A 27,126-nucleotide genomic window follows, 5' to 3' on the forward strand; every position below is an offset into this window, starting at 1 on the left:
TGTTAATGTATACAAAATTAGAATTTAGTGTCTTTTGATAGATTAATCATATATCACAATAAAATGCACTTTTTTATGTTTAGTAAGATTTCTTACACAAACTCTACATTTTCTGATATTATTGTAACTCTACCAGCTTTCTTCTGGGTAGTGTTTGCATATTTCTTTTGCTTTTCCTTCATTTAATTCCTCTGTATCCTAATAGTCTCCTAATAGGAGAATATCTTCTAATTAGCAAGTAGTTCAGTTATGTGGTTTACAAAATTCAGTTTGAGGATTTTTTCTTTTAATTGGAATATTTTGTGTACATTCCACAAAGTGACATTACATGTAGGTTTAAATTTACCAGATCGCTTTATATTTTCTATTTCCTACCTTTTTACTTAGTTTTGAATTAATTATATTAAGCATTTTATCCTTCAAACATCTTGCTAGTAATACATTCTTTTATTTGTTATCCACAAAATCTTATAAATGCTTAGTGTATGTTAATATATTTACCACCTCTTGGAATATACAAGAATCTTATACCAGATTAATACAGTTTATCCCTTCCAACATTTAATGCTATTATTATGTTTTAGTTAATGAGATTAATATTTTAAATTATTCTTGTTTGTCATCAGTCTCTATTTAAAATTTACCTTTTTTCCCCTACATTTCCCATATTTGTTTCCACTTAGCATCATTTTCCTTCTGTTAAAAAATTTCCTTAATATTTTCTTTACTGTGGTTGCTGAAAACACATTCACTTTTTGTTAGAATCAAAATTCCTTTATTTTGGGGCACTGGGGTGGCTCAGCTGGTCAAGCATCGGCTTCGGCTCAGGTCATGATCTCTGTGTTCGTGGGTTCGAGCACCGCGTCAGTTACCGTGCTGACAGCTAGCTCAGAGCCTGGAGCCTGCTTCACTTCTGTGTCTCCCTCTCTCTCTGATCCTCCCCTGCTCACGCTGTCTCTCAAAAATAAATAAAAAACGTAAACATTTTTTAAAACATTAAAAAATGCTTTTATTTTAAAAGATTTTTCACTATTATAGAATTTTGTTTGGCATTTATTTGTCACCAAAAATATAATTATATGTCTTCTAACTTTCTGTTGAGAGTTCTGTTGTCAATTCTATGATTACTCCTTTGAAAATAATGTATCTTTCCCCCTGTAGCTACTTAAAAAAATTTTTTTTTGTTTTCTGTAGTTTCATTATGACATGCTTATGTATTATTTTTGTTTAATGTTTTTTTCTATTTATTGTGTTTAGGGTTTGCAGTAATTCTTGAATCTTGACATGATGGTTTTCATTGGTGTTTTAGTCACCTTTGGCTACTATAACAAAATACCATAATCTGGGTGGCTTAAATATCAGACATTTATTTCTCACAGTTCTGGAGGCTAGGAAGTTCAATATCAAGGTGCAGGCTGATTTCATTCTTGATAAGAGCCATTTTTCTGACAACAACCTTCTCCTGTCTCCTCACATGATGGGGAGAGAGAACTCTGATTTCTTCTTCTTCATATAGAGATATTAATCTCATTATAGGCCCCCCACCTCATCAACTCTTAAAATCCCTTTAACTCCCAAAGGCCTCCAATACTGCATATTGGGCATTAAGGCTTAAACATATGAATATAGAAGAGACCGAAGCCCATAGCAGTTGGGTTTGGAAAATCATGGCCTCAAGTATTGCCTCTGCTCCATACTTTATAATTGCTCCTCTCCTTGGACTCCAATTATACCTATGTTAAACCTTTTCAGCATGTTTTATATATCTCTTATGTTTATCCCTATTTTGTATTTCAATACCTTTTCCTTTCTGTACTTCAGCTGGCACATTTAAACCAAATTTGAATTTACTAATTTTATTTTCTGTTTTGTCTAATTTGAAAGTATATCAATCTGCTGTGTTCTTAATTATTTTGTTATATTTATTTTTAAGCCTTAGAATTTCAATTTGATTCTTTTGGAAGTTTCTGGTTCTTCGTTTAAATTCTCTGTCTTGTCCACCCAACTTATTTAACATATTGAACAATGTATTGAAATACATATCTTATAACTGCGATATCTGCATCTCCTGTGAGTCTATTTTCATTAAGTGTGTCTATCTCTCCCTCTTTCTTTATTCCTCTTCCACTCTCTCTTCATCTGTTTCTGTCTTTCTGTATCCATCTCTCTCTGTCTTTGTCTCTTCAAATGGTATTGCCTCTTGGTATTGTAGTAATTTTTGTATGGATGTCTTATATTTTTTATGAAAAATCATGGATATAATTTGAGGTTCTTTAATGTTATTATGCATCCAAAACAGTGTACTTTCGCTTTTCCCAGACTACTTCAATCCAATCATGGACTGAGTTGGTTTAAAGCTGGGAAGCCATTAACTATCTGGTAGATAGGAATAATGGGAAGAAATGGTACTACTGGGGCCCTAGGAGAATACTGTAATGAGAACTTTACCCAAGGGGAATTATACAGGGATAAAGTCTTGTTGGAACTACCAACCAGTAACTCATAGAGAAAACACAGCCAAACTTTTCTCTCCTGACCTGTAGTTTCCTACCAGTACCTCTCTTCTGGGAGAGATGGCACCTAGACAATACTGACTTTTCCAATCAATAAATATTATATATACCTCCACCTATTTTGTTTTTTGTATTAGTCTGCTTGAGCTGCCATAAAAAATACCATAAACTGTGTAGTTTAGACAACAGAAATTTCTTACAATTCTGCAGACTGAGAAGTCTAAGGTTAAAATGCCAACAGCCTTGGTCTGCTGTTAGATAGACAAGACAGAAGTTAAACAGAGAACGAGAAACTATATAAAATAATCAGATTAAAATTCTAAGACTAAAAAAAAATAAAAGAGAAGAGAGCTCTCTTTTTTTCTGACTGTGTCCACACCTGGCTTTTTCTCTGTACTTGAAAAGACAGGGCAGAGAGGGGGCTGCGTGGAGAAAGTGTTCTCTGCTTGTCTCTTAGAAGCACACTAGTCCTAATCCTGTCAGGTCAAGACCCTACTCTTTTGACCTCATTTAATATTAATTATCTCCTTGTAGGCCCTATTTCCAAATACAGTCACATTTGTCATTAGTTCGTCAACATATGAACTTTGAAGGGAATGCAATCCAGTCTATTTGCAATCTTCATAAATTTTTTGGGGGGAATGTATAAATTTTAGTGTAGATCTCTTGCACATATTTTGTTAAATCTAGCCTTAGGTATCAGTTTTATATGTTTTTATAAGTGGTTTTCAAAAAATAGCCCTCAAGTTATTTGGAAATAAAATTGATTTTTGTATATTGACCTTATATTCTGCTATTGACTTTAGCATCCTGTGGCATGCTCAGTTTGCTTCTTAGTTCCAGTAGTGTTTTGTAGATTCTTTAGGATTTCCTATATACACTATCATGGCTTCTGTAAATAAGAATAGATGTACTTTTTCTTTTTTCAAAATTTACGTTTTATTTCTTGTTTTTGGCTTATTATATTTGTTTTGATCCCTACCACAATGGTTACTAGTGGTATTTAGAGCAGATATCCTTGATTGGTTCCTGATCTTAGGTAGAAAGTTTGTGCTTTCATCAAGTGTACTGTTAGTGGTTGGTTTTTTGTAGATTTGCCAATTATTTTTGGGAAGAGTTTTGCTTCTATGTTTCTGAGAGATTTGGGTTTTTTAATATATATATATTGAGGTATAATTGACTCTAACATATCTTTGCATACTTGGCTACAAAAATTTTTCTTGTGATGAGAACTTTTAAGAGATACTCTCAGCAACTTTCAAATATGCAATACATTATTTTTAATTCTAGTAACTGTGCTGTACCTTATATCCCCATAAATTGTTTCATAACTGCAAGTTTGTACCTTTTGATTCCCTTTCCAAGTTAGTGCTTTCCTTTTCCTCAAATAAGTACCCAAACGTGGAATTGCTGGATCATGCGGTAGTTTTATTTCTAATTTTTTGAGGAACCTCTATATTGTTTTCATTGTAACTGTACCAACAGTGCACAAAGTGTTCCTTTTTCTCCACATCCTTGCCAGTACTTGCTGTTTCTTGTGTAAGGGGATATCTCATTGTGGCTTTAAGTTGCATTTACCTGATGATTAGTAATCTTTAACGTATATTTCAAGATATGTATATCTTCTTTGGAAATATTCTATACAGATCTTCTGCCCATCTTAAACTTATTTATTCATTTATTTATTTATTTGCTGTTGAGTGGTATGTGTTCTTTATATATGTTGGATAATAAACCCTTATCAGATCCATGATTTGCAAATATTTCCTTCAATTCAGTAGGTTGCCTTGTTGTGTTGTTGATGATTGCATTTGCTGTGCAGAAGGTATTTAGTTTGATGTAATTCCACTTATTTATTTTTGGTTCTGTTGCATTCGTTTTTGGTGTCAGATCCAAAAACTTATGCCAAGACTGATGTCAAGGAGCTTAATACCTATGTTTTTTTCCTAAAATTTTTATGGTCCAAATCTTAAAATATTTAACATAAGATAAGCATAACATAATAAATATAACGTAACATAAGATAACATAGACCTTATGTTAAAATCTTTAATCATTTCAAGTTGATTTTGTGTATCTTGCAAGGTAAAGAGCCAGTTTCATCCTTTTGCATATGCCACTCAATTTCCCTAACACCATTTACCAAGAGATGTTTCTTTCTCCACTGTGTGTTCATGGCCCACTTGTCATAAATTAAGTGACTAATAGAAATATGGGGTTATTTCTGGGCTCTCTATTCTGTTCTGTTGATCTACATGTCAGTTTTTATATCAATGCCATACTGTTTTGGTTTTTCTTGATCAGTCAAGGGGAATGTTCATCAATTTAATTAGTCCTTTCCAAGAGCCATATTTTTTTATTTTATTGATTTTCTTTAGGTTATTGCTTTTCAAATTTTCTAGTCTATTGTTTTCCATTCTCATCTTTATTATTTTCTTCTTTACCCTATATTTAATCATTTGTGTTAAGTAATTAATTAATTTTTATTCTTAAGGTAGAAACTTAGATCATTGATTTTCTAATTGCTTCTTTTGGAATGGAGTGTTTAATGCTACAATTGTCTCTCTAAGAAGTGTTTTCAGTGAATCTTACAAATTTTGATGTTATGTTTTTAGTATTATTCAGATCAATATGTATTTCGATGTCTTGTGATATTTTTGGCCTTGTCATATTTAGATATGTGTTGCTTTATTTACAAAATTATGCTATTTCTAGAATTTTGAGTTATTATTGTCTAATTTTATTAAGTTTTTAAATGCTAACTTTTAAAAGTTTTATTTATTTATTTTGAAAGGGAGAGAGAGAGAGGACATGTGGGTGCATGCACACACATATGCATGGCAGTGGGAAAGGGGAGGAAAGAGAAGGAGACAGAGAACCCCCAGTGTGGGGCTCAACTTAACAAACCATGGGATCATGAACTTAGCCAAAATCAAAAGTTGGACACTTAACTGAGCCGCCCAGCTGCCTCACAATTTTATTAAATTTTGATCAGACAATATATATTGTGTGGTAATAGTTCTCTAAATTTATTGAGTTTTGTTTGTTTGTTTGTTTGTTTGTTTTTAATGGGCTGCCTGTGGTCTATCCTGGTGGTTATTCCATTTGACTTGAAAGGAACATGCATTTCAATTATTTGTTGAGCTTAATGGTTCCAATAGCTATTCTCTGTCAGGCATTCTAGAATCTTACCTTGAAGAAGACCAGTTTAGAATCTGGATAAAGACTTATAAAGATCCACCTATACCTATTTCTGGGTTACTAGTGTGGTACTACACAAAACTTACATGCCAGAATAAAATGTTTTTAACTATAAAGGCTCTACATGTTTTTTAAATCTTTTTGTTTGTTTCAAATTTTTATTTAAATTATAGTTAGTTAACATATAGTGTAATATTATTTTCAGGAGTAGAATTTAGTGATTCATTACTTACACATAACAGCCACTGCTCATCACAACAAGTGCCCTCCTCCCTATCTGTCACTTTAGCTCATCCCCCACTCACCTCTCCTTCAGCAACCCTCAGTTCTCTATGAGAGTCTCTTATGGTTTTTAAGTATGTTGGCTTATTCACAAATTTAGACCATGTAGTTGTAGAACAATTCAACATAAAACATTTGTTATGCCCTTTATGTAATGATTCACTTTAGCATAAATATACTGTACGTATTCTACAATAATGATCTTTCTAACTCTAAATTCTGCAGTTGTGTAGTATATTATCGTGGTTAGTATCCCCGCATAACAGAATATGAACAAATAACACATTGTTTTTTCATTATATTTAATGGTTATTTATTTATTTTGAGAGAGAGTGAGGCAAAGAGAGGGAGAGAGAGAGAGAATCCCAAGCAGGCTCGCACTGTGAGTGCAAGGAGTCCATTGTGGGGATTGAACCCACAGACTGTGGTATCATGACTTAAGCCAAAGTCAGATGCTTCACTGACTGAGCCACCCAGGTGCCCCTATTTCATTATTGAAATTAGGAATGTAGGCCATTAAAAGTAAAAAAAATAAGATATCAAGTTTTAGGAATACTATATTGAACAAATACACACAATTTTTTTTAGTATTCTTTATAATACATATCTCTAGGAGATAAGATACATATGAAAATTTTACATTATCAATGAATATATGTGAAAAATGAAAATGTTATGTATATAATCCATTTGGATATGGGTTAACCTTTAAATGAGGTCATATAGCTAAACATCTGGAGTAAATTCTAGGGACTGCACAATGTTCAGAAAACTGGGGAATGGAGTGTATGTGGGAATCAGCTGTTAATGAGGTTCAAAATGTAGGAAAGAACCACAGTAGGCTAAATAAGAGTTATGATTATATCTTGAATACAGAGAGTGATTTTCTCAAATTTAAATTTTGGAAGATGTGAAAATGGTATGGTATGGAGGATTTATTGCAGGGCCAATAGAAGGAAGAAGAAACTCTGTTAGGATATTAGTTACAGAAATCATGATAGAAAGAGATCATGACCTCAAATTAGTCAGTACAATGGGAATAGACATGAGGAATCAATTTTGAGTCATCATATTCAGGAATCAGAGTTAATACTTGATGAATATTAGGGAGAGGGTAGATTAGCATCACTCAGATTAATTGCTCGATGGGTGGTCATATAGTATAGTAACCACCAATTTAAATTATTAAACAATGCCAATTTATCATATAACTTTCTGAAAAATATTTTTCAGAAGGAGTTGTAATAAAAAATGGATATCCTGTTTCCATCTCACATGGAATCTATTGGAATAAGAAATGCAGAAGAGCAGAAATGGAGCACGGTGTGACCTTAACATTGAATAAGAGTGAAGAAGAAAGATTTTTAGCAAGGAATATGAGAAGAGGTGATGCAAGTAGGATGAGAAGAGGTGATGCAAGAAAATGATCTTTAATATCCAGAAAACAAAAAAGATGGGTAGTCATAAATTACATACACTCAATTGGAAAAGGGCTAAAAAGAGTCTATATGTGAAATTGGCACCATGGAAGAAATCATCAATGTCTGTGAAAAATAACTAAACACAGCTCTAGAGACTGGAGTCAGACTATTGAGATATAATAGGGATGTAAGAAAGTGGAGAGAGTATTAATTTAGGTTACATTAACAGGTACGTTGATTTGAAAGATTTTTAGAGAAAAAAGTGGCTCGAGAGAGAGAATAGATTCAAAGAAAACAAGTTTTGATTATTTAAATTCTCTAATAGTTAAATGCCAAGAGTAAAGGAGCCATAGAGAAGTCAAGGTTGAAGACACAGGAAAATGAAGGTGTCAGTGACGGAGTGAAGTCCTTACTGAGCAGAAGGGATGATATCCAGAGTGCAGTGTGTGCATTGACCTTCCATGAATAGAGGAACGTCTTATATTATAATGTCAGTCAGGACGTATGAAATAAGGATTGGTATGTGTCTGGGTGCTACTAAAACAAAGATTCTTGGACTGAATTAAAAAATAGTTCAGTTTTGTGCTATATATAAAAAGAAATGCATCTCCAACAAAATTACACAAGTAGATAACCTAAAGTGATAGGGAAATGTATCTGTCAAAGAAGAACCAAAAGAGAGTAAAAATACCAGTGTTAGAATTCATTTCACAAAAAATTCCACAATGGAATCCCTACATTTTATGCTCAACACAGCAACCAGAGGGACCCTATTAAAACTTGAGATGTATCAGGTCACTTCTATGTGCTCATGTATTTTATAAAACTTACAAAAGGAAAAAATAAGCTAATGAAATAGCAAGAGCAATAACAAAAGACTGGGAGACACACACACACACACACACACACACACACACACACACACACACACTCTGAAACAAGTACCAAAGAGAAGTCTCTCATTTTCACCTGCTTAGTAATCAATTATTTTTTATTGTCTCATCTACTATCGTCAAAAAAGCTGAAATACCACCTTCATAATTTTGTCCCCAGTTTCTGCTAGCATAAGTGACTTCACTGAATAGAGAAAGTAAGGAAAATGAGTAAAAATATTCAGAAGATGCAGCATCTATAATAAAGCTGAATATCTCCTTGTTTTCTTTTTCGTGTTTTTCAAAATGATCCTGTAACTATTCTTAGTGCTGTATTAAATAAAAGTCAGTATTTAACATTTTATCTTTGTAAAAAATCTTCATGCTTCTATTTATTTTTTATGTTACAGTACTAAAGATGGACTTTTTAATCTTTTTAATGTTTATTTTTTTTACTTTGAGAGAGACAGAGACAGAGACAGAGATTGAGTGTAGAGAAGCAAAGAGAAAGGAAGATAAAGAGAATCCCAAGCACGCTCCACGCTATCAGTGCAGAGCCAGATGTGGGGCCCAAAATCACAGACTGTGAGATCATGACCTGACCCAAAACCAAGAGTCAGAAGCTTAACTGACTAAACCACCAGGCACCCTGAATTTTTATAAACAAGACAGTTGTGTCAACATGCGAATTCTGTACTTCATTGTCATCAATAACCACCTTAGTAATATCATTGAGAATAAATAAATCTAGGGCACATTTCTTCTGCTCTCTATGTATGGATCTGTAACATTTCATGTGAAAGTATAAAGTATTTCTTACATCTGAATATAATTTTTCTGCCATAAAATGGTCTGTTATATTTCTTAAGGATTCCCTAGATGGAATTTAAAATACTGTTAGTGCAAAAGCTCTGAATAAAGTTTTCCAGGGGTGCCTGGGTGGCTCAGTCAGTTAAGCATCCAACTGCAGTTCAGGTAATGATCCCCCGGTTTGTGGGTTTGAGCCCTGCATAGGGCTCGGTGCTGACAGCTGGAGCCTGGGAGCCTTTTGGGATTCTGTGTCTCCCTCTCGCTGTGCCCCTCTCCCACTCATGCTCTGTTTCTCTCTCTCTCTCTCTCTCTCTCTCAAAAATAAACACTTAAGAAAAAATTTAAAAATAAATTATAAAATTTTCCAGTGTTCTTCATATTTCTGATGTATGGCGTGGAGTATCCGAAGCCATGTTCTATCACAATAATCTTTCATGTAAGTTTGTGTTTGGTTGCTTAACATCTGTAAATTGTTAGGATAAGGTATTACACAGACTTTAATGTAGATTAGTTTGAAACACATCCCAGGGTACTTAATCAGGGTATAATCCCTCATGGTGGAGTCTTTAAATTTAAAAACGTGCGCGTGTGTGTGCATGTGTGTGTGAGTTTTAAATATATGATTTTTTTGGGTAGAAATATTTGTATCTTGTCCTTTAAAAAAACAGTGAAGAAAGGCTACCCATCCCACCTTTGGATGGTTAGCCCACTTTTTGGATTATCTATAGTTGAAGGCAAGCATAATGCTTGAAACTAAGTTCAAAAAGAGACTTTGTAAACATACATAACTGTGTTGCTTCTTAGCAACTGTTTGGCTCGTTTTTATACATACCTGAAATGTTTGATATGATGTGTTGGAAGGTACAATAACAAATGTTCTATTGTACTGTCATCTATTTTCTTTACAACTTGTATAAACTGTTTCTTTTTTTATTTGTGAGCTTTGTGGCAAAAGTAATTTATATAATGGTAGAGACTGGGAGATAGGATTTTAATAAAAATATTTTTATTTTTTATTATTAATTTTGCTTTCAGATTGGAGGATAGATTGGCCACACTTATCATTAATTTTGAAATACAAATTGAAAAATGTGTACACAAGGAAATAAAACATAGAAAAAATTTGGACTTAAACATTTTTTCTGTTAAAAATAGACAAAATTAATGAAATAGCCAGAATTAAGTGAATAAGTAATATTTTGAAAATATTAAAGTAGTTGCTTCTACTTACTAACTGTAACTTTTTTAATCAATCGGAAATGAAATTAAGTGAATTTAATATTTAATATTAATAATAACAATTTGGCAACAATCATAATTTGTCTGCTTTTATCACTCCTGTGGCAATTCTGCACCTATTCAAGAATTGAAATCTGTCCAAATCTGGCAATTACTTTTTACTGGCCCATTTATATAACACTTAAAAATTTGAAACAATCAAAATAAGATTATGATAACAATTTTCTAGAAAATATTCAGATGTACAAAGAAGTGAGGAGTCTTCTTTACACTTGTTTTTACTTGCATTTAATTCTCCTTTCTGCCTCTTTTTTTTTAACTTAACTCCATTTTTTATTTTTTTATATTAATTATATATTTTATTGTGTTTTCTGTATGACTTTAAAGGAAACATATTTATCCTAAATTAACATTTTGTGAAACAATAAAAGGACTTACTTTTGATGATGGATGAGTATTTTTCTTATAGTATAGTATATATATGCAAAGTTAATGTCTATTTTTTTGAACATTTATAAATGAACCTTTATTAAAGACACTTCAACACCGTTAGTTAGACACTTCAATATTTCACATGTTTTTCAATGCACACTGTACCAAAATTTCTGTAAGTAAATAACTTTGTACATAAAAGTAATACTTCCTCTTTCACATTGCCTCTCAGAAGCAGCAAATTCACAATCTCTTTGAACTGCATAATTTCAGAACTTCTGAAAGTTTACTGTTTTATTAGCTAAAGAGGCAACTCACGAGGAAACACATCTCCTGTCCCCCTCCGGGGTCTAGGCAGGGGGGAGTCAGTGTCACTGTGCATGGAGTCCTGGCCTTGGGGTTATTGCCCCTTATAATGTTATTCTTGATAAAACTGTGTTCAACTACTCAGAACTTCTGAGGGACTTTATCATGACATAAAGACAGTGTGATACATTGTGCATAATAAAGCCTTATTTGGGAAGCACTGTCCATTACAGCTATGTTCCATATTTCCTTTATTTTGTTATAGGCTTATGAAATGCAGTATTTATCTTGGTTAACATCTTGGCATATTAGAATTCAACTAACAGCTTTTGTGAATCTAGTTTCCTTTATTTCATGACCTGAGGAAGTGTAGAGGAAGGAATTAAGCTTTGCCAATCTTAAGCTTTTTAGAGTAAACACCTCTAAGTCTTAGTTTTTCCTATATTGTTAATTCATTTGAGTTTTCTTGCTTGGAAGGCAGCAGTTCTTAACAGTTCATCTATACTTTCTTTCTTGTGAAAAATATATAACTTTTCTCCCTCTTTTTCTGATTCTCACTTTAGCTTTTATTGTATAACTACAGTTGTTTTTCTCCTGTTAACTCAAATGTTTGCAATGGTACGTTTTCTTCTCTTTGCCAACTAAACAAGGCTTTGTCTTTTACTGTCTTAATGTTGTTTCTCACTTAGTGTTGTATCTGGGATTTATTCACCCTTATGTGATATTTTTGAGTAATTGTTGACTGAATCAGTATTTGTGAAAACAAGGACCTGAAGTTTGGTGAACAGCCTTTCCTGTGGGTGCTGTTTCTCAAGTACAAAGGAAAACTGAAGTGTGTTTAAAGGAAAGCAACTGAGGCAGGGAAGTGGAATTATACTAAAAGCAGAGGTATTGGTGATATTTGAAAAGAAGGCTCATGAGGCCATAGGCACCTACCTTAGCTCTGTGTCTACTATGTTTTGCTGTTACTGTTATTCATTGTATCTGTTATGATCGTTGTCCTTGTTATTACATTCATTTTAAATGTCACCAAGAGGAGAGCTGATATATAGATTTATTTTAGGTGGTAATACATCTTATAATTTATCAGTGGATGTGTTGCTAGATGATTCTTACAAAATAGCTACTCTAGTGGAAACTATATGGGAATAGTCACATATGAATAAATCCAGCCCCAAATTTATTGCTTTGGTAAATTTGTGCATGGAAACTTTTATAGCATAATATCAACCTGAGGTGAGTTTATTACTAATAAACTAGAGAAAATGTACAGCTTGACCTTTCCTTTTGTGTCTACCTTTTATTGTTTGTTCCATATGAATATCTTTTAATATTGGCTTTAAAATGCATAAAGTTTGAGAAGACAGATATTTTCTAAATCTTTTGAGACATTGAGGTTTATGTACATAAATATTTATGCTATAGCTCCTTACATTTGTCTAATCAATCAACTACCCTGCCTAGGACATTTTTACCAACAGATACTTTAAAGGAAACTTCAGAGTCAGTCATACAAACTATGATGGATACAGAGTTAAGACACCAAGAAAAAAATCCTACTCTGGCAGCCTTGAGGTGCTGTGGTTTCAGTCTAGGCATTCATGTACTTGACTTGTGCAAGGACCATTTTCACAAGAAATTTGCAAGGATAAGTGGAAATATGACAACCGTTCTTCTTTTCCTTAAAAGATATTTTAATGTGATAAAGATACATCATTTCCAAATGGCATAGAAAATTTATATTGTTCTCTCTTCTTCAAATAGGTTATGTGGGTATGCAACTTATGTCGAAAGCAACAAGAAATCTTAACCAAATCTGGGGCGTGGTTCTTTGGAAGTGGCCCTCAGCAGCCAAGTCAGGATGGAACCCTAAGTGATACAGCCACAGGCGCTGGTTCTGACGTACCCAGAGAAAAGAAAGCTCGGCTCCAAGAGCGATCCCGGTCTCAGACCCCTCTGAGCACAGCAGCGGCCTCCTCCCAGGACACAGCTCCTCCCAGCGCACAGCCTGACCGGAGCAAAGGGGCAGAGTCCTCGCCGCAAGCCCTGGGGCCTGAACAGAAGCAGGCTTCATCCAGGTCTAGAAGTGAACCGCCAAGAGAGAGGTAATAGTTCTTTAACCCTGTAAGCAAAAGACAAGGTATTTGCATTGAGAGCAAACCTGTTCGCAGGAATTTAACTGCTATGAAGGGGAATATGCGGAGGTAGTACTCAGGCCCCACCGGGAAGGCAACAACGAGCTCTGAGGTGTTCGCTTACCTCTAGAATGTGTCATTCCTTAGGAGACCTTTCTTTCTTTCTTCTTTTTCTTAATGTTTTTTAATGTTTTATTTATTTTTTGAGAGAGAGACAGCATGAGCAGGGGAGGGTCAGAGAAAGAGGTAGACACATAATCTGAAGACAGGCTCCATGCGCTGAGCTGTCAGCACAGAGCCTGACCCCTTGAACGAGAGATCATGACCTGAGCCCAAGCCGGATGCTTAACCGACTGAGCCACCCAGGCGCCCCAGGAGACCTTTCTTGAAAAGCTTTTCTTTCCTAACATGCACAACTGTAAACAAGTCACTAACTTCCAACCTTGAACTCAGAAAAGCTCTTAGATCATTTATTCACTTAGAGAACTAGCACTTTAATTCAAAGTGTGCTCTAAGAGACTATGACCTGACACAGTGGAGTATGCACAGGTATATTAGCAAAGCCTTCTTGGAGGACATTTCTTTTATGCTGGGCTCTGACAATTGACTAGGAATTAACCAGGTGAGGAATGGAATGAGTATTCCAGGTATATGCTCAGGCATGTGACCTGAAGGAACAAGTTCTCACACTAGAACCTAAAGGATGCCCACTGCCAGGTGTGTGCATAGCTGAGAGGGAGGAGGGCAGGGTAGAGTGGAGGAGAGGCAGCTGTTAGGTATCAGGGACCAAGTCATCCAGGGCCTATTGGCCAAGTTAGATTTTATTCTAGGAATAATGGAAAGTTACTGAAGGTTTTAATCATGGGCTAACATGATCCAATAACTTAACTTTAATTGATTCGTTTCTTCATTCAAACAATACATTTACAACGAGACAGGATGCTACGCACTGGGAGACAATGTTAACAAGGAGGACATGGCGCTATTTGTCATGATATTGGTAGTTTGGAGCACCTCACATTAACTGAATGTAGTGACTAATCAATCCAGTAGCCATGTGTGTATTATAAACAAACACTGCCAGGAACCAGAGTATAGAGATGATTAGGACATGGTCCCTTTTCTGACAGATCCCGGGAAGACACCACAGACTATCCTAGGGAAAACAGACACCTGAGCAGTTAACTGTACCAGAAAGCTAACTTGATCAAAACTAGAAGATCCATGTAGTACTTTGGGAGCCACAGGAAAGAGGAGGTGCCTTCTGAATTAAGCTTTCCAGGGTCCCCAGGAATTATAGGGTAGGTAGACAGGACAAGAGAGGACATTTCAGAAAGAGAGAATGAATGCCACTAAACTATATGGAGAGAACACACAAAGGACACTAGAGATACTTCAGTGAAGGAATAATGAATAGCTTTTGGTGACAAACTACTGTGGGTTAAGAAGAGACTAAAATATTAAAGATGCAATGTGAGATTGGTCAGAAAATGATACCTGTAAATAAGAGAATTTGGAGCTGTAAAGTTTCTAAAGGGAAAATATGAATCCTGTTTTTGACATATGGTAAAAAAAAAACTACAAAGAATTCAAGAATAAGAACTGAGAAGCAACTTTTTGTTTTATTTTAAATTAAATTTGAAGAAGACTGATAGAGAAAAATGTTAATATTGATTACACAGATTACTTCTGATGATATAAATACATAAGAAGATACTGAGGACATTGGGGTATAGAAGGAAAAGAAGAGATGGGTGGCACCTTCAGGGAGATAAGTGACACCAAAAGAATGGCAAGAGGTCTGTTTAAAATTATTGAAGAATTCTTCATCAGGAGTTAGTGGAAATGAAATAATTAGAGGTGGAGGTGGGGAAAAGCATATTCAGGGAAGCAAAGATCAGAGACACCACAGAACTCCTTCCGTTTGCATGACACTCTATATAAAGCACTTTCCATAAAGCATTTTCACATATGGTCTCTCCTTTAATGCTCATGTGGACTTTGCAAAGTAAGCATTATTTATCAACGTTTCAAAGAAAATAAATTTATTCAATATAAACTTCCAACAAGATGAGTGATGCTTTAATGGGCTACTAAATGTCTGCAGTACAATCATCACACTTGTATGTATCAAACTATATTTGATAATTAATATATATTCCTATTAGTCTCCTTACATTGGCACCCTTGCAATTCTACCCTTTGATGAAAATCTCTTTCACTTCAAAAGAGCAATGTGCACTAAATGTCTTCAGCAGAATTTCCCAGGCTATTTTGCTTACCTATGCCATTTGAAACCCTTCACCCTTTCTTCCCACTACGATTAGCCCCTCCTCAAACTGACCCCACAGCATATCCTAGTAACTACTACTTTGGTAACCCACAATAGAAATTGCCCTTTTTTGCATCTTGTAGTTTTTCTTGATTTTTATGCTTGACATCTGCTTTTGGATTTGCAATCAAAAGATGTTTTCCTCTGGAAAGCCCTCTATGGGCCTCAGGGTTTTTAAAAAAAGGCCTTAGATTGTTCCCATTTTAATTGCCCAGTGTATTGTATAGTGTCAGAGCTTAGACAAGGCCCTTACTTTTTGTAAATTCTGGTATAGTTGCTGGAACTTTCCCAAATTAGGTGGACTCCAGTGTATAAAAAAGGGTTGAAAGGAGCAGCTGAATGATATATCTACAAAAATCAAAGACTGCCAAACTCCTTCCCTTTCCTTTTATCTTTGCAGTACCTTAAATGGGATGGAGAGAAAAGTATAAACAAAATGAGTTTCGTTTTTGTTTGTTTTGGGGCTGTGTTCTGAAATGAGAGAGAGGGAAAGGAAGAGGGGGAGGGAAGGAGGAAAATTGAATAATTTGAAACATTTCAATATTGCTATTGCCCAAGGAAGGTAAAATAAAGTCTAAAGTTCAGCCATTTTTTCCCTAACCAACTTCCTTAAGTGTTCGGGTGCACATAAGGTTCTTAAAATAACTTTTTTCCCCCTACTTTAAAGAAGTGCTACTAGATTTGATTTTTTTGAAATGGACATACTTGTATTCATATTTCTTTAAAAGTTTCTATTATAATAAAAGGTTGCCAATATGTATTGTCCAGATGTACATCAAGTATATATATTTAGAATTGAACTGATATCTGTGTATATACATATCTTAGTTTCATCTAAAATATTTTTAATATTTCATTCACAAGCAGAAGTTAGCATGAAACGTGTTCATTATTACTTTATTGGTGATTTTCATTTATCTAATTTATAGGGAATTTTAAATGTGAAAACTTTTCAAGTTCCTTGGGATGTTGTAATGTAAAGGGACCTTATTTAGAAAGCTAGTCAGACACACAGGTTTAATGTGGTTATTTATCAAATCATTTAATTAGACATGAGATTATAACGAATCATTTGAAAGGATTTAAATGGAACGTGAAGAAACGAGGTTTCTTAAGTCTGATCTTCACTTGTAGCTTTACACATTGCTTTTCTTCTTGACGTTCCTTTGTGGCCACAGGAAGAAAACTCCAGGGCTCTCTGAGCAGAACGGCAAAGGAGCCCAGAAGAGCGAGCGGAAACGCGTGCCCAAGTCCTCAGCGCAGCCGGGAGAGGGGCCCGTGGAAGAGCGCGAGCGGAAAGAAAGGCGGGAAACCCGACGGCTTGAGAAAGGGCGGTCACAGGACTACCCGGACGTGCCGGAAAAACGCGAGGATCGCAAAGCGGCGGACGAAGAGAAGCAAAGGAAAGAGGAGGAGTACCAGACCAGGTACCGCAGCGATCCGAACCTGGCGCGGTACCCGGTGAAACCGCCGCCGGAGGAGCAGCAGATGCGCATGCACGCCCGGGTGTCCCGCGCGAGGCACGAGCGGCGCCACAGCGACGTGGCGCTCCCGCGCACCGAGGCCGGCGCCGCGCCGCCAGACGCCAAGGCCGGCAAGCGCGCACCGGCCGCCGCCAGGGCCTCGCCGCCGGACTCGCCGCGGGCTTACTCGGCCGAGAGGACTGCGGAAGTCAGGACGCAGGGCGCCAAGCAGCTGGCGAACCACAGCCCGCCGGCACCCAGGCATGGGCCAGTCCCCGCAGAAGCCCTGGAGCCCAAAGCCCAGGAGCCCCTCAGGAAGCAGAGCCGCCTGGACCCCAGCTCGGCCGTCCTCATCAGGAAGTCCAAGCGCGAGAAGGTGGAGACCATGCTGCGGAACGACTCCCTGAGTTCTGATCAGTCTGAGTCCGTGAGGCCCTCGCCTCCCAAGCCACACCGGTCCAAGAGAGGCGGCAAGAAGCGGCAGATGTCCGTGAGCAGCTCCGAGGAGGAGGGCGTGTCCACGCCGGAGTACACCAGCTGCGAGGATGTGGAGCTGGAGAGCGAGAGCGTCAGCGAGAAAGGTAAGGGCGGGCGGGTGGACGCCGAGCGCGGACGTGTTTGCGGCTCCGCTGCGCGCGTGTGCAGGCGTAGAAAGTTGCAAGTGCCTTGAAACGTGCATCGTAATGACGGTAGCTACCACTGCTGTATGCTGTGTTAGAAAGTTTCTGAGACCAGATTACAAGCTGATCAGGAGGGAAAAACAAAAATTCTATCTAGATGCGAAGATAGATGTTTACTAAACTTATTTTTGGTAATCATTTGGCACTATGTATGTCAGATCGTGCGGGTTTCCTTAATATGGAGTTGAATGTCAGTTATAGCTCCATATTTCCGTAGAAGTGGAGGAAAAAGTGTAACTTGGAGTGCTCACAGACATACCTTCACAGGGAATAGAATTTAGCTTGGTTTTAGCTTGCTTGCTTCCTTTGTTCCTTTTTGGTAGGATTTTGAAACATAATCATAAGCTTCAAATTTAGGTTACAAGAGTTCTTAATGATTTGGGTTCTTGTCATTCTGGGAAATTGAGTAGGCAGTCTTGTGTTTTTAACTTATTATTTTGGGGGTGGATTTGTCTAGGAAAAAAAAGCTTTTCTGGAAAACCAAAACTATCCCTGACAAAGTAGAATGTACCAACTTTTTTTAATGCTTATTTATTTTGAGAGGGAGGCAGAGAGAGAAAGAGAGATCCAGAATTTCAGGTAGGCGCCCTGTTATCAGCATAGAACCCCATGCAGGGCTCGAACTCATGAACCGGCGACATTATGGCCTGAGCCAAAATGAAGAATTGGTTGCTTAATTGACTGAGCCACACAGGAACCCCTACAAAACATTTTACAGTGTTGTGTGATGAGCTTTTTCCCCCCTTTTTGTGTTCTGCACTGTGTACAATACCATAGACACCTTTAAATTAATTACAATTAAATAAACTTAAAAATTCAGTTCCCTAGTCACTCTAAACCACATTTCAAGTGCTCAGGAGCAGTCATCACGGAAAGTTCTTTTAGATAACATAATGCTGGCCTAGAAAATATTTCAGTTTAGTTTTGAGGTTATGTATTTGTTTTGAAGATTCACATCATTCTGCTGCTGTTAACTCAGATTTAAATTGGCTATAGTCCTAATTTTGATGGTGGTGGCAATCATCCTTGTAGTGCTTCTTAGTTATATTTTGAGGTGTCTGTTTTTACAGTTTTTTGGCTTGTTTTATAGTTGCTAAATTATATGCTAAATATTACACATTTATAAAAACGTTAACTTTACCTCCTCATCTTCTCTATCTTCAAACTGCATGGCTGTATCTCCTCCCCTTCTATGTCCTCTGACTCCTTTCTCTCTGTCTACATATAGATAGACAGATAGATACAAATATAGATATAGACACACATATGCAAACACATGTATCAATCTATTTCTCTATTTTTTGGTCTAGATAAATATATAGGTAGGTGGGTGGATGGATGGATGGATGAATGGATGTATGTATTTGGGAACAATTAGAAAAAAGTTTATTCTGTCATAATTACTGCATCTCAGGTTAAAATAGCTGTCTTTGGACAGTGATTTTGGAAGAGATTATGTAGCAGAATGTGGATGCCATGTTGTAAGTTTCAGGATCAAGGGAGGACTGTCCCCATAGAATAAAATTTAAAAGGCAGTGGGAGACAGAAATGAAAATATTCTATATATATGGGATCATTTGGCTCCTTTAGCACACTTTCTGATGACTTATGTTTAATTTATAAGTCAATATGCATACACTTATGCATACTGTCTTTTTAAAAGTCACATGGTGAGTATATTCTTGTTCCCTCTGTGCCCTAATATTGTTTTGTGAACAAATATTTTTATCTCCTGAAATAATAAATTGTTAAATAAAAATGTAACTGGTTGTGCTTATTTGGTGTGTAGATAGTTCTTAATGCATATGTATATGTACCTATGTATATTTCCCATTTCTTAAAGAACTCTACATCAGCTCTTTCTGAATATGTGTTTTAAATCACAGTGGGCATAGAATCAGTCAGAATTAAATCTCACAATACCAACAGATTTTGAAAGAAAAAATGACAAGTGGCATGGGTAATTGGAAGGATGGAATTGGTGTAATGTAAGGAACTTACCGCCTCTGCATACTGTCTTCCCTCTTTAGGAATTATCATTCTGGGGATGTTGGTTAATTATACACACTTTTAAAGTTGAGGGTAAATCTCTTCTTGTGGGAACTTCTTGTGTATGCATTTATCTGATTCAGACCACTCTGTTTTCTCTGATAATTAATCTCATTTTTAATGAATTTCTTGAAAGTAAACTCTAATCACAATAGTTATCTTATTCTAAATTTTAACAAATCCCAATTCAATGTTTATCAAATGAAACAATAACTATAAAAAGCATACTTTTTTTATCAAGGTAGCATAGACATTTTCCTATTTCAAAATGAATTAGAAATTCTACTCTCTGTGATATCTATTAATGCCTTTGTTATCAAACACTACTATTGTCTACTTAGGACAATGTAGGAAACCAGCCATGATAATCTGCAGTATCCTGTGACTCTGCGCAGGTTACTTAACCTTCGTATGTCCTAGTTTTCTTATTCGCACAATGGAGATAAGAAAATCCATGTGGTAAAATTATTGAGTGGTTTGATGAGATGATGCATGTAAAATAGGATACTAAATTAGTATTCTTCCTGTCTTGGTTTTGCTTGTGGTACCTATACCAGAGATCTGTAACATCACAATGAGTGTGAGATAATCATTCATATATATATATATCTAACATGCAAAGAAAAGGTAAGAGAACTATATTCTTATAGGATCAAATGGGATGAGAAGAATGATTTGGGAAGAGATTTCTTAGGAGAGTGGATGTCATGTTGTGAGTTTTAGGGTCAAGAGAAGATTATCCCCATGGAGTAAAATTTAAAGGGCAGTGGGAAACAAAAATTAAGATTGCATTTTAATTATAGCCCATTATTTTGGGTTCTGGACTCAGCTCCAATATGTGTGTGTACAGTGGAGTGAGTTCCCACGCCAACAAGCAATTCTTGTGTGCCAGCAGGATGTTGAAAAATTCAACTTAATTCAATTCTGATATTACCTACCTAGGAATAGCATCAGATCTTACAGGTTAAGATCTTAGTCCCAAAAGACTGTCCTTCACTTCAGATGCCAATCATAAGCGCAGGCTGTTGAACTGGCTCCATAACCTCCCCATTGGTTTGTTAGAACAGCCCACAGAAGTTAGGAAACTCATTTGCAGATAGATAGATAGATAATTGATTTATTATAAAAGCATATAACTCAGGAACAACCATATGGAAGAAGAGATGCATAAGGTAAGTTCTGGGGAAAGGATGGAAAGCACCCACACCTCCAGGCATGTCACTCTTGTAGCACCTCCATATGTTTCCTATCTGGAAGCTGTCAGAACTTAGTTCTTTTGGATTTGTATGGAGGCTTTATTACATAGGCAGGTTGATTAGATCGTTCACCATTGGTAATTGGTTCAACCTCCAGTCTCCATCTGTCAGGAAGTCAGGAGGCTAGAACCTAAAGTTCCAATCCTCTAATCACATGATTAGTTCTCCAGGCAACCAACACCCAGCCTTAGGTGTGGTCCAAAAGTCACCTCTTTAACCTAACAAAAGATACCTTTATGGCTTTCATCACTTAGAAAATTCCAAGCATTTTCGAAACTTTTGGTAGAGGGGCACCTGGGTCATTCAGTTAGTTAGTTGAGAATCTGACTCTTGATTTCAGCTCAGGTCATGATCTCACCTCACTGTCAGCCCAGAGCCTGACATGGGGCTCAATTCCAGGAACCATGAGATCAAGCCCTGCATCAGGCTTTATGCTGTGGTTGGAACCTGCTTGGGATTCTCTCTTTTCTTCTCTCTCTGCACCTCCCCCATACATTCTCTCCCTCTCCCTCTCTCTCTCTCTCTCTCTCTCTCTCTCTCTCTCTCTCAAAAATAAATAAACCTTGAAAAAATTTTTGTTCCTCAAGGAACTGAGTAGAGAGGCTTGAGAAATAAAGAGACAAAGATGGTGTTGATATGGAGGAGACAAAGAAATGGCACCAGTTCTGAGAAGAAGTATGGAAGTATTGCTGCTTTGATCAGGAGAGTAAGCTACACACACTTACAAGGAATATAAGATATAAATCCTCAGACAGAACTAGTTAGAAGAAGAGCCTGGTATTAGATAACAGGATTTCCTTTTTTTATGTCCTTCTGCTTACTGACTTTGAACATTCAAAAAATACAACATTGATCATGCCTATGAATTTTGAAAGTACTCTGTGAATGCTTCTGAGGTTAGCCCATATAATAAGGACTTACTGGTTTGTTTGTAACTTTTACTGTTATGTAGTGTTTATCAGTCCTTTTAGGAGCATGTGATATCTGGTTTATTCTAAGAATTGATGCCTGCAAGGATATCAAATAAGACTATGGATCTTTAATTACAGATGTGAATTTTCCCCTGAAGACAAAGACAGTTTCCCAGGGACCAGAGCTTAGGTTTAGGTGTTGTGAATTACTGACTATTAAGTTAAGTACATGAAAATTAATCATTGGGGAATAAGGAAAAAGAGTTGGAAGCTTTGCAAAAATGAGGTACTAAATCCTTTAAATGAAAATGTAATTCTCTATTTCATTCTTTAATCATTAAACAGAAAATATTGAGAGTATCCTCTTTGAGCTCCAGCAGTACAGTGCCTGCTGCTCACAGAACTTTTAATTCTGACCAGAAGTTATTGATTGACTTGTGTTTTCTTGACTGCAAAGAATGCATTTTATGTCCTTTTGATCGTCTTAGTGCTTTTTCCTATAACCTTAAGAAGGCTTGCAATTAAAGCACTTGGTCAGATATATTTATGTAGTAATTTATATGTAATATTACGTGACTATTAGATGATACACATGATATTAAACAATATCTATGAGACCCTACTGCCTTCCAGGCACACTGTGCTAGGTTTCAGAGGTACAGTGATTAAATAAACAAATCCGCACATATACGTAGCCATGGTTTCTGCCCTTATGACAGTTTTTATTGGCTATTCAGAAGACTCTGATTGGGGAGTTTATAGAGAGACTGGATGCACCAAGATAAAATCAGGTTCTGTGGTAAGAATTTGGCTACAGACATTTAAAAAAATTATAACTTTAAAACACATGCAGCACTAAAGGGGCTTCCTCTTCAAATGGCTGCCCAAACTTAAGCATTTATTTTTCTTATCCCATGAGATCCCATAAAAGTGAAGAAGAAGAAAGTGACCCATGAGCAGATGGGATGTTTTTGAGAAGTTAGAAGAATGTAGCCTACTTTGGGGCATAAGAGGTTTCCAAGTGAACAAGAGGGTGTGGTGGTGGAGGAGACGGTTTGCTGTGAAGTGCCTTACAGAGACTTAAGGCTCAGACACTAGGTTCCTTGGAGCAGGAAGTAAGGAGGAGAGCTCCAGACTGGCAGATTCATTCAACATTTGTTGACAGAACAACCGTTTATTCCCCTTACCATTCCCTTCTCCTCTTTATCCCCTTACACACAACAAAAACAACCCCACATTTAATCCCTAGATAGAAATCAAGAAGAGATCCAGTGGACCACCTGAGCAAAACTCACATATTGAAAGTTGTCGCACCCCCACCTTTACAGCTTAATGCTGAGTGGCACACGTTGTTTACCCTGAAGTGAAGGCTACTAGCTCATGACCTCCATTCACTCGCGGATGTTAGAGACACTGTTAGTGTCCATTTGAACAACATTGGTAAAAACACCAATATGGAAGTTCGTACCAGCTACATACAGAAATTCAGCCAGTACTCAATCTTTTTTTTTCTTTTTCAAGTTTTTATTTAAATTCTTTTTTTAAATGTTTACTTCTTTATTTTGAGAGAGAGAGAGAGAGAGAGAGAGAGAGAGAGAGAGAGAGGACCTTAAGCAGGCTCCTCACTGTCAGCACAGAACCCCAACATGGGCTCAATCTCATGAACCGTGAAATCATGACCTGAGCTGAAATCCAGAGTCGGACCCTTAACTGACTGAGATACCCAGGCACCCCTACATGTTTTATTTAAATTCTAGTTAGTTAACATAGTGTAAACTTAGTTTCAGGTGTAGAATTGAGTGATTCCTCACTTGCATACAACATCCAATGTCATCACAAGTGCCCTCCTTTATATGCATCATTTAACCAATCCCCTTGCCCACCTCGCCTCCAGAAACCCTCAGTTCTCTATAGTAAGAGTCTGTTTTATGGTTTGCCTATCTCTTTTTCCTCCATGTACATCTGTTATATTTCTTAAATTCCACATATGAGTAAAATCATGTGTGGTATTTGTCTTTCTCTGACTGACTTCTCTTAGCATAATACTCTCTAGGACCATCCATGTCATTGCAAATGGTAAGATTTCTTCTTTTCGGGGGGCTGAGTAATATCCTGTTGTATATATACACCGCAACTTCTTTATCTGTTCATCATTCGATGGACATTTGGGCTCTTTCCATAATTTGACTATTGTTGATAATGCTGCATCAAGGTGCATGTGTCCCTCTGAATCAGTATTTTTGTATCCTTTGGATAAATCCCTAGTAGCGCAGCCACTTAAATATGAATGAACAACAAAGGCCACAAACGATGAAGAATGCCAGCAAGAAGAACTAGAAAAGATCAGGGTAGAGAAGTAGACCCTAGAAGTAAGTAGTAGTTCAAAAGCAAAAAATACAGTTCAAAATGCTACATTCCTGGTCAAGTTTGACACGTCCTGAAATGTCTACATCCCTAGGGCAACTTCCCCACCCAAACACACAGATACTCTGTATAAAATATTTTTTGAAAAGTTAGAGTTATTGAGCAAGCGTAAAAAGAAAGCTCTGGGTACCAAAACCCATAACACTGAAGCACTTGAGCAGAAATACCTGACAGAATATAAGGTTATACAACTGGACTCAGGATCACACACTTGTCTCAGGTATGAGTTAATTCTCCTAACCATGAAGTCAAATAACCTTATCTGACATATTAAAATAAAAGCTAATGTAAAGGCTATAAATTTTTTTGGTTCAAAAAGAGGTAAATGTGAAACTAACCAATGAGGAAACATATTGGAGCCCAGAGTAGGAGTCCAGAGATCATAATTTGAAACATAGGAGGAAATTCAATAGCATTAAAGATGCCAAGGGAAACTGGAACAATCTATAACCTTTTGGAAGTTAAACTAAACCAGGTCATATACACAACAAGAAGAGATAAACTGCCCTTACACTTTCTATCAGCAGTGGATTCCAGACTACAGCTGTTCAATGTTTTTGAAGTATGGAAGAGCAAAACCATTTTGAAATTCAATTCCATGTACATCTAAACCCTCAATCAACTCCAGGTTCTCAGAAAACCAACTTTGCAATCTCCTTCTGAGAAAATTATTTAAAGATGTATCACTCAAGAAAACTAAGAATAATAAGAAAGTGGGACAAATGAGAAGCAAGAAAAACTGAATCAAGAATCCAATGCAAAAAAATCCCTGAATGGCATCGTGTGCAGAAAGCAATATGTACAGATTAAAATTGGAAGTCATTTTCAGGAGGCTCCGAGAAGAAAGTCTTTGTTAAGAATGTCATGGGGGCGCCTGGGTGGCTCAGTTGGTTAGGCGTTCAACTTTGGCTCAGGTCATGATCTCATGGTTCTTGGGTTCAAGCCCCATGTCGGACTCTGTGCTGACAGCTTGGAGCCTGGAGCCTGCTTCAGATTCTGTGTCTACTTCTCTCTCTGCCCCTCCCCTGATTACACTGTCTCTCTCTGTTTCTCAAAAATTAATAAAATGTTAAAAAATTTTTAAAAGAATGTCATGAATTCTAATAAATATCCAATGACTAATGAATTCATGGCTTTATTGACTGTAAAGGAAAGACTGTCTCTTTTTTCAATAATAAAAAGTAGCAAACACTGAGAAAACAAAACAACCACTATTAAGGAAAATCAAGTTTCAAATATGAGGCAAACAAAAATGTGACATTATTTTATTAATTGATACAGCCCATTCAACTATTAACCTAGGCACAGTTTTCTCTGAATGAACAGGAAGCCTGACAGTTAATCCCTAGAAGAAAATTTAACTTTTATACATTTTTACCTGATTCTGGAGTATTTATATGTAATGATGTAAGTGCCATTTACTGTTTTTCAAGTTTTAGATGAACTCCCTTACTCATTGAATACTTACATATGTTTATATGATTGAATATAAATATTTTGTCCATATCAAAATAAAGGTAACACTGACCAATATGGGGGTGAGAAGATTTGGGCAGGGAAGAAGGGCAGGGAAGCACATTAATGCTCTCATATAGAATGTTCCAAAGTTAAAAAAAGCTTGTTGAAATTTTGGGACAAGAAATATAGGCTTATGTATACATGTGTATTTTTTAAGTGTTTAGTAATTTTGAGAGAGTGCATGAGCAGGGGAGGGCAGAGAGAGAGAGAGGGAGAAAATACTAAGCAGGCTCCACACTGTCAGCACAGAGCCCACTGTGGGGCTTGATCCCATGAACTGTGAGATCATGACCTGTGCCAAGATCAAGAGTCAGATCCTTAACTCACTAAGCCACACAGGCACCCCAGATTTTGTATATTTAAATATGAAAGTATAAAAGGAGGAATAAAACTATTGGCTTGTGAAAGCAAATGGCTAGATTAAAGTGAGCTAATGTCTCTAATCACTTTTAACCATAAGTATTATCTTAAAATTAGAAACCAGTGGGTAATATCTCCAATAAAGCAGTCTACATACAGAGGCAAAATAAATAAATATTTAATATTTATTATGAATGAATATTTAATATTTATTCAAAATAAATGTTTAAAAACAAGTTTGAGGAGAGGAATAATAGTGTGAACAGATGGGATGTGAGGGAAAATGAATTATTGTAGCTACACATCAGGCCCTTATTTATTTTAATTTTCATCATGTACATGCATTAATTTGATATCCATCAAAATAGGAAAATATAAAAAAACTGTTATTTAATGTCCCCTTTATTAAGTGGTAAATAACCAGTTTTGGTGTCTTCTGAGCCTTTCATAAATGGGACGTTTGCTGCCAGAACCTCAAAACAGCAATAGATCCATGTAGAATTACAACAGCATCGGCTTCTCTTTTACCTTTTCTACATTATTATTTCATTGAGTTCCTACTATATGACAGGCACTTACCAGGTTTTGGGAATATATGATTAGGATATAGCCCTTGCCCATAGTGGCTCTCTCAGAAGAGCCCACCTCATTTCTTTTATCCTGTTTCCTTTTATGTCCTCTGCTTAGCCCGTTCACACAGAGGCTGATGACATGTATTTATAGACCTCTGCCTCCACTTCTTAAACTTTCAACCAAATGCTTTCTCCTATGTTTTCTTTAATTGACCCTCTTAATCTATGCAGGGGAGAGAGATTGCTGTAGGACCAACAGTTGGACGGGTTGACATTTAGTGCCAAAGCCCAACAGTTTTACTTGGCCTGGTTTTTGTTGATATTACAAAGGACAGAGATGAGAATAGTCA

The 27,126-nt window shown here is 36.5% G+C and overlaps 1 protein-coding gene across 20 annotated transcripts in view; it reads left to right on the top strand.

Annotated features, from left to right (window-relative positions):
- Nucleotides 1-27,126, top strand: part of RIMS1 (regulating synaptic membrane exocytosis 1) — a 460,984-nt gene that overhangs the window by 238,373 nt on the left and 195,485 nt on the right. For all 20 annotated transcript variants that reach the window (XM_029943495.1, XM_029943497.1, XM_029943511.1 and 17 more), the window contains 2 exons: nt 12,841-13,181; nt 16,722-17,587. In XM_029943495.1, coding sequence (XP_029799355.1) covers nt 12,841-13,181; nt 16,722-17,587 — 1,207 coding nt within the window. The remainder of the gene's footprint in view (nt 1-12,840; nt 13,182-16,721; nt 17,588-27,126) is intronic.

This window comes from Suricata suricatta, chromosome 7 (genome assembly GCF_006229205.1).
Source record: "Suricata suricatta isolate VVHF042 chromosome 7, meerkat_22Aug2017_6uvM2_HiC, whole genome shotgun sequence".
In the NCBI taxonomy this organism is placed as follows: Eukaryota; Metazoa; Chordata; class Mammalia; order Carnivora; family Herpestidae; genus Suricata; species Suricata suricatta.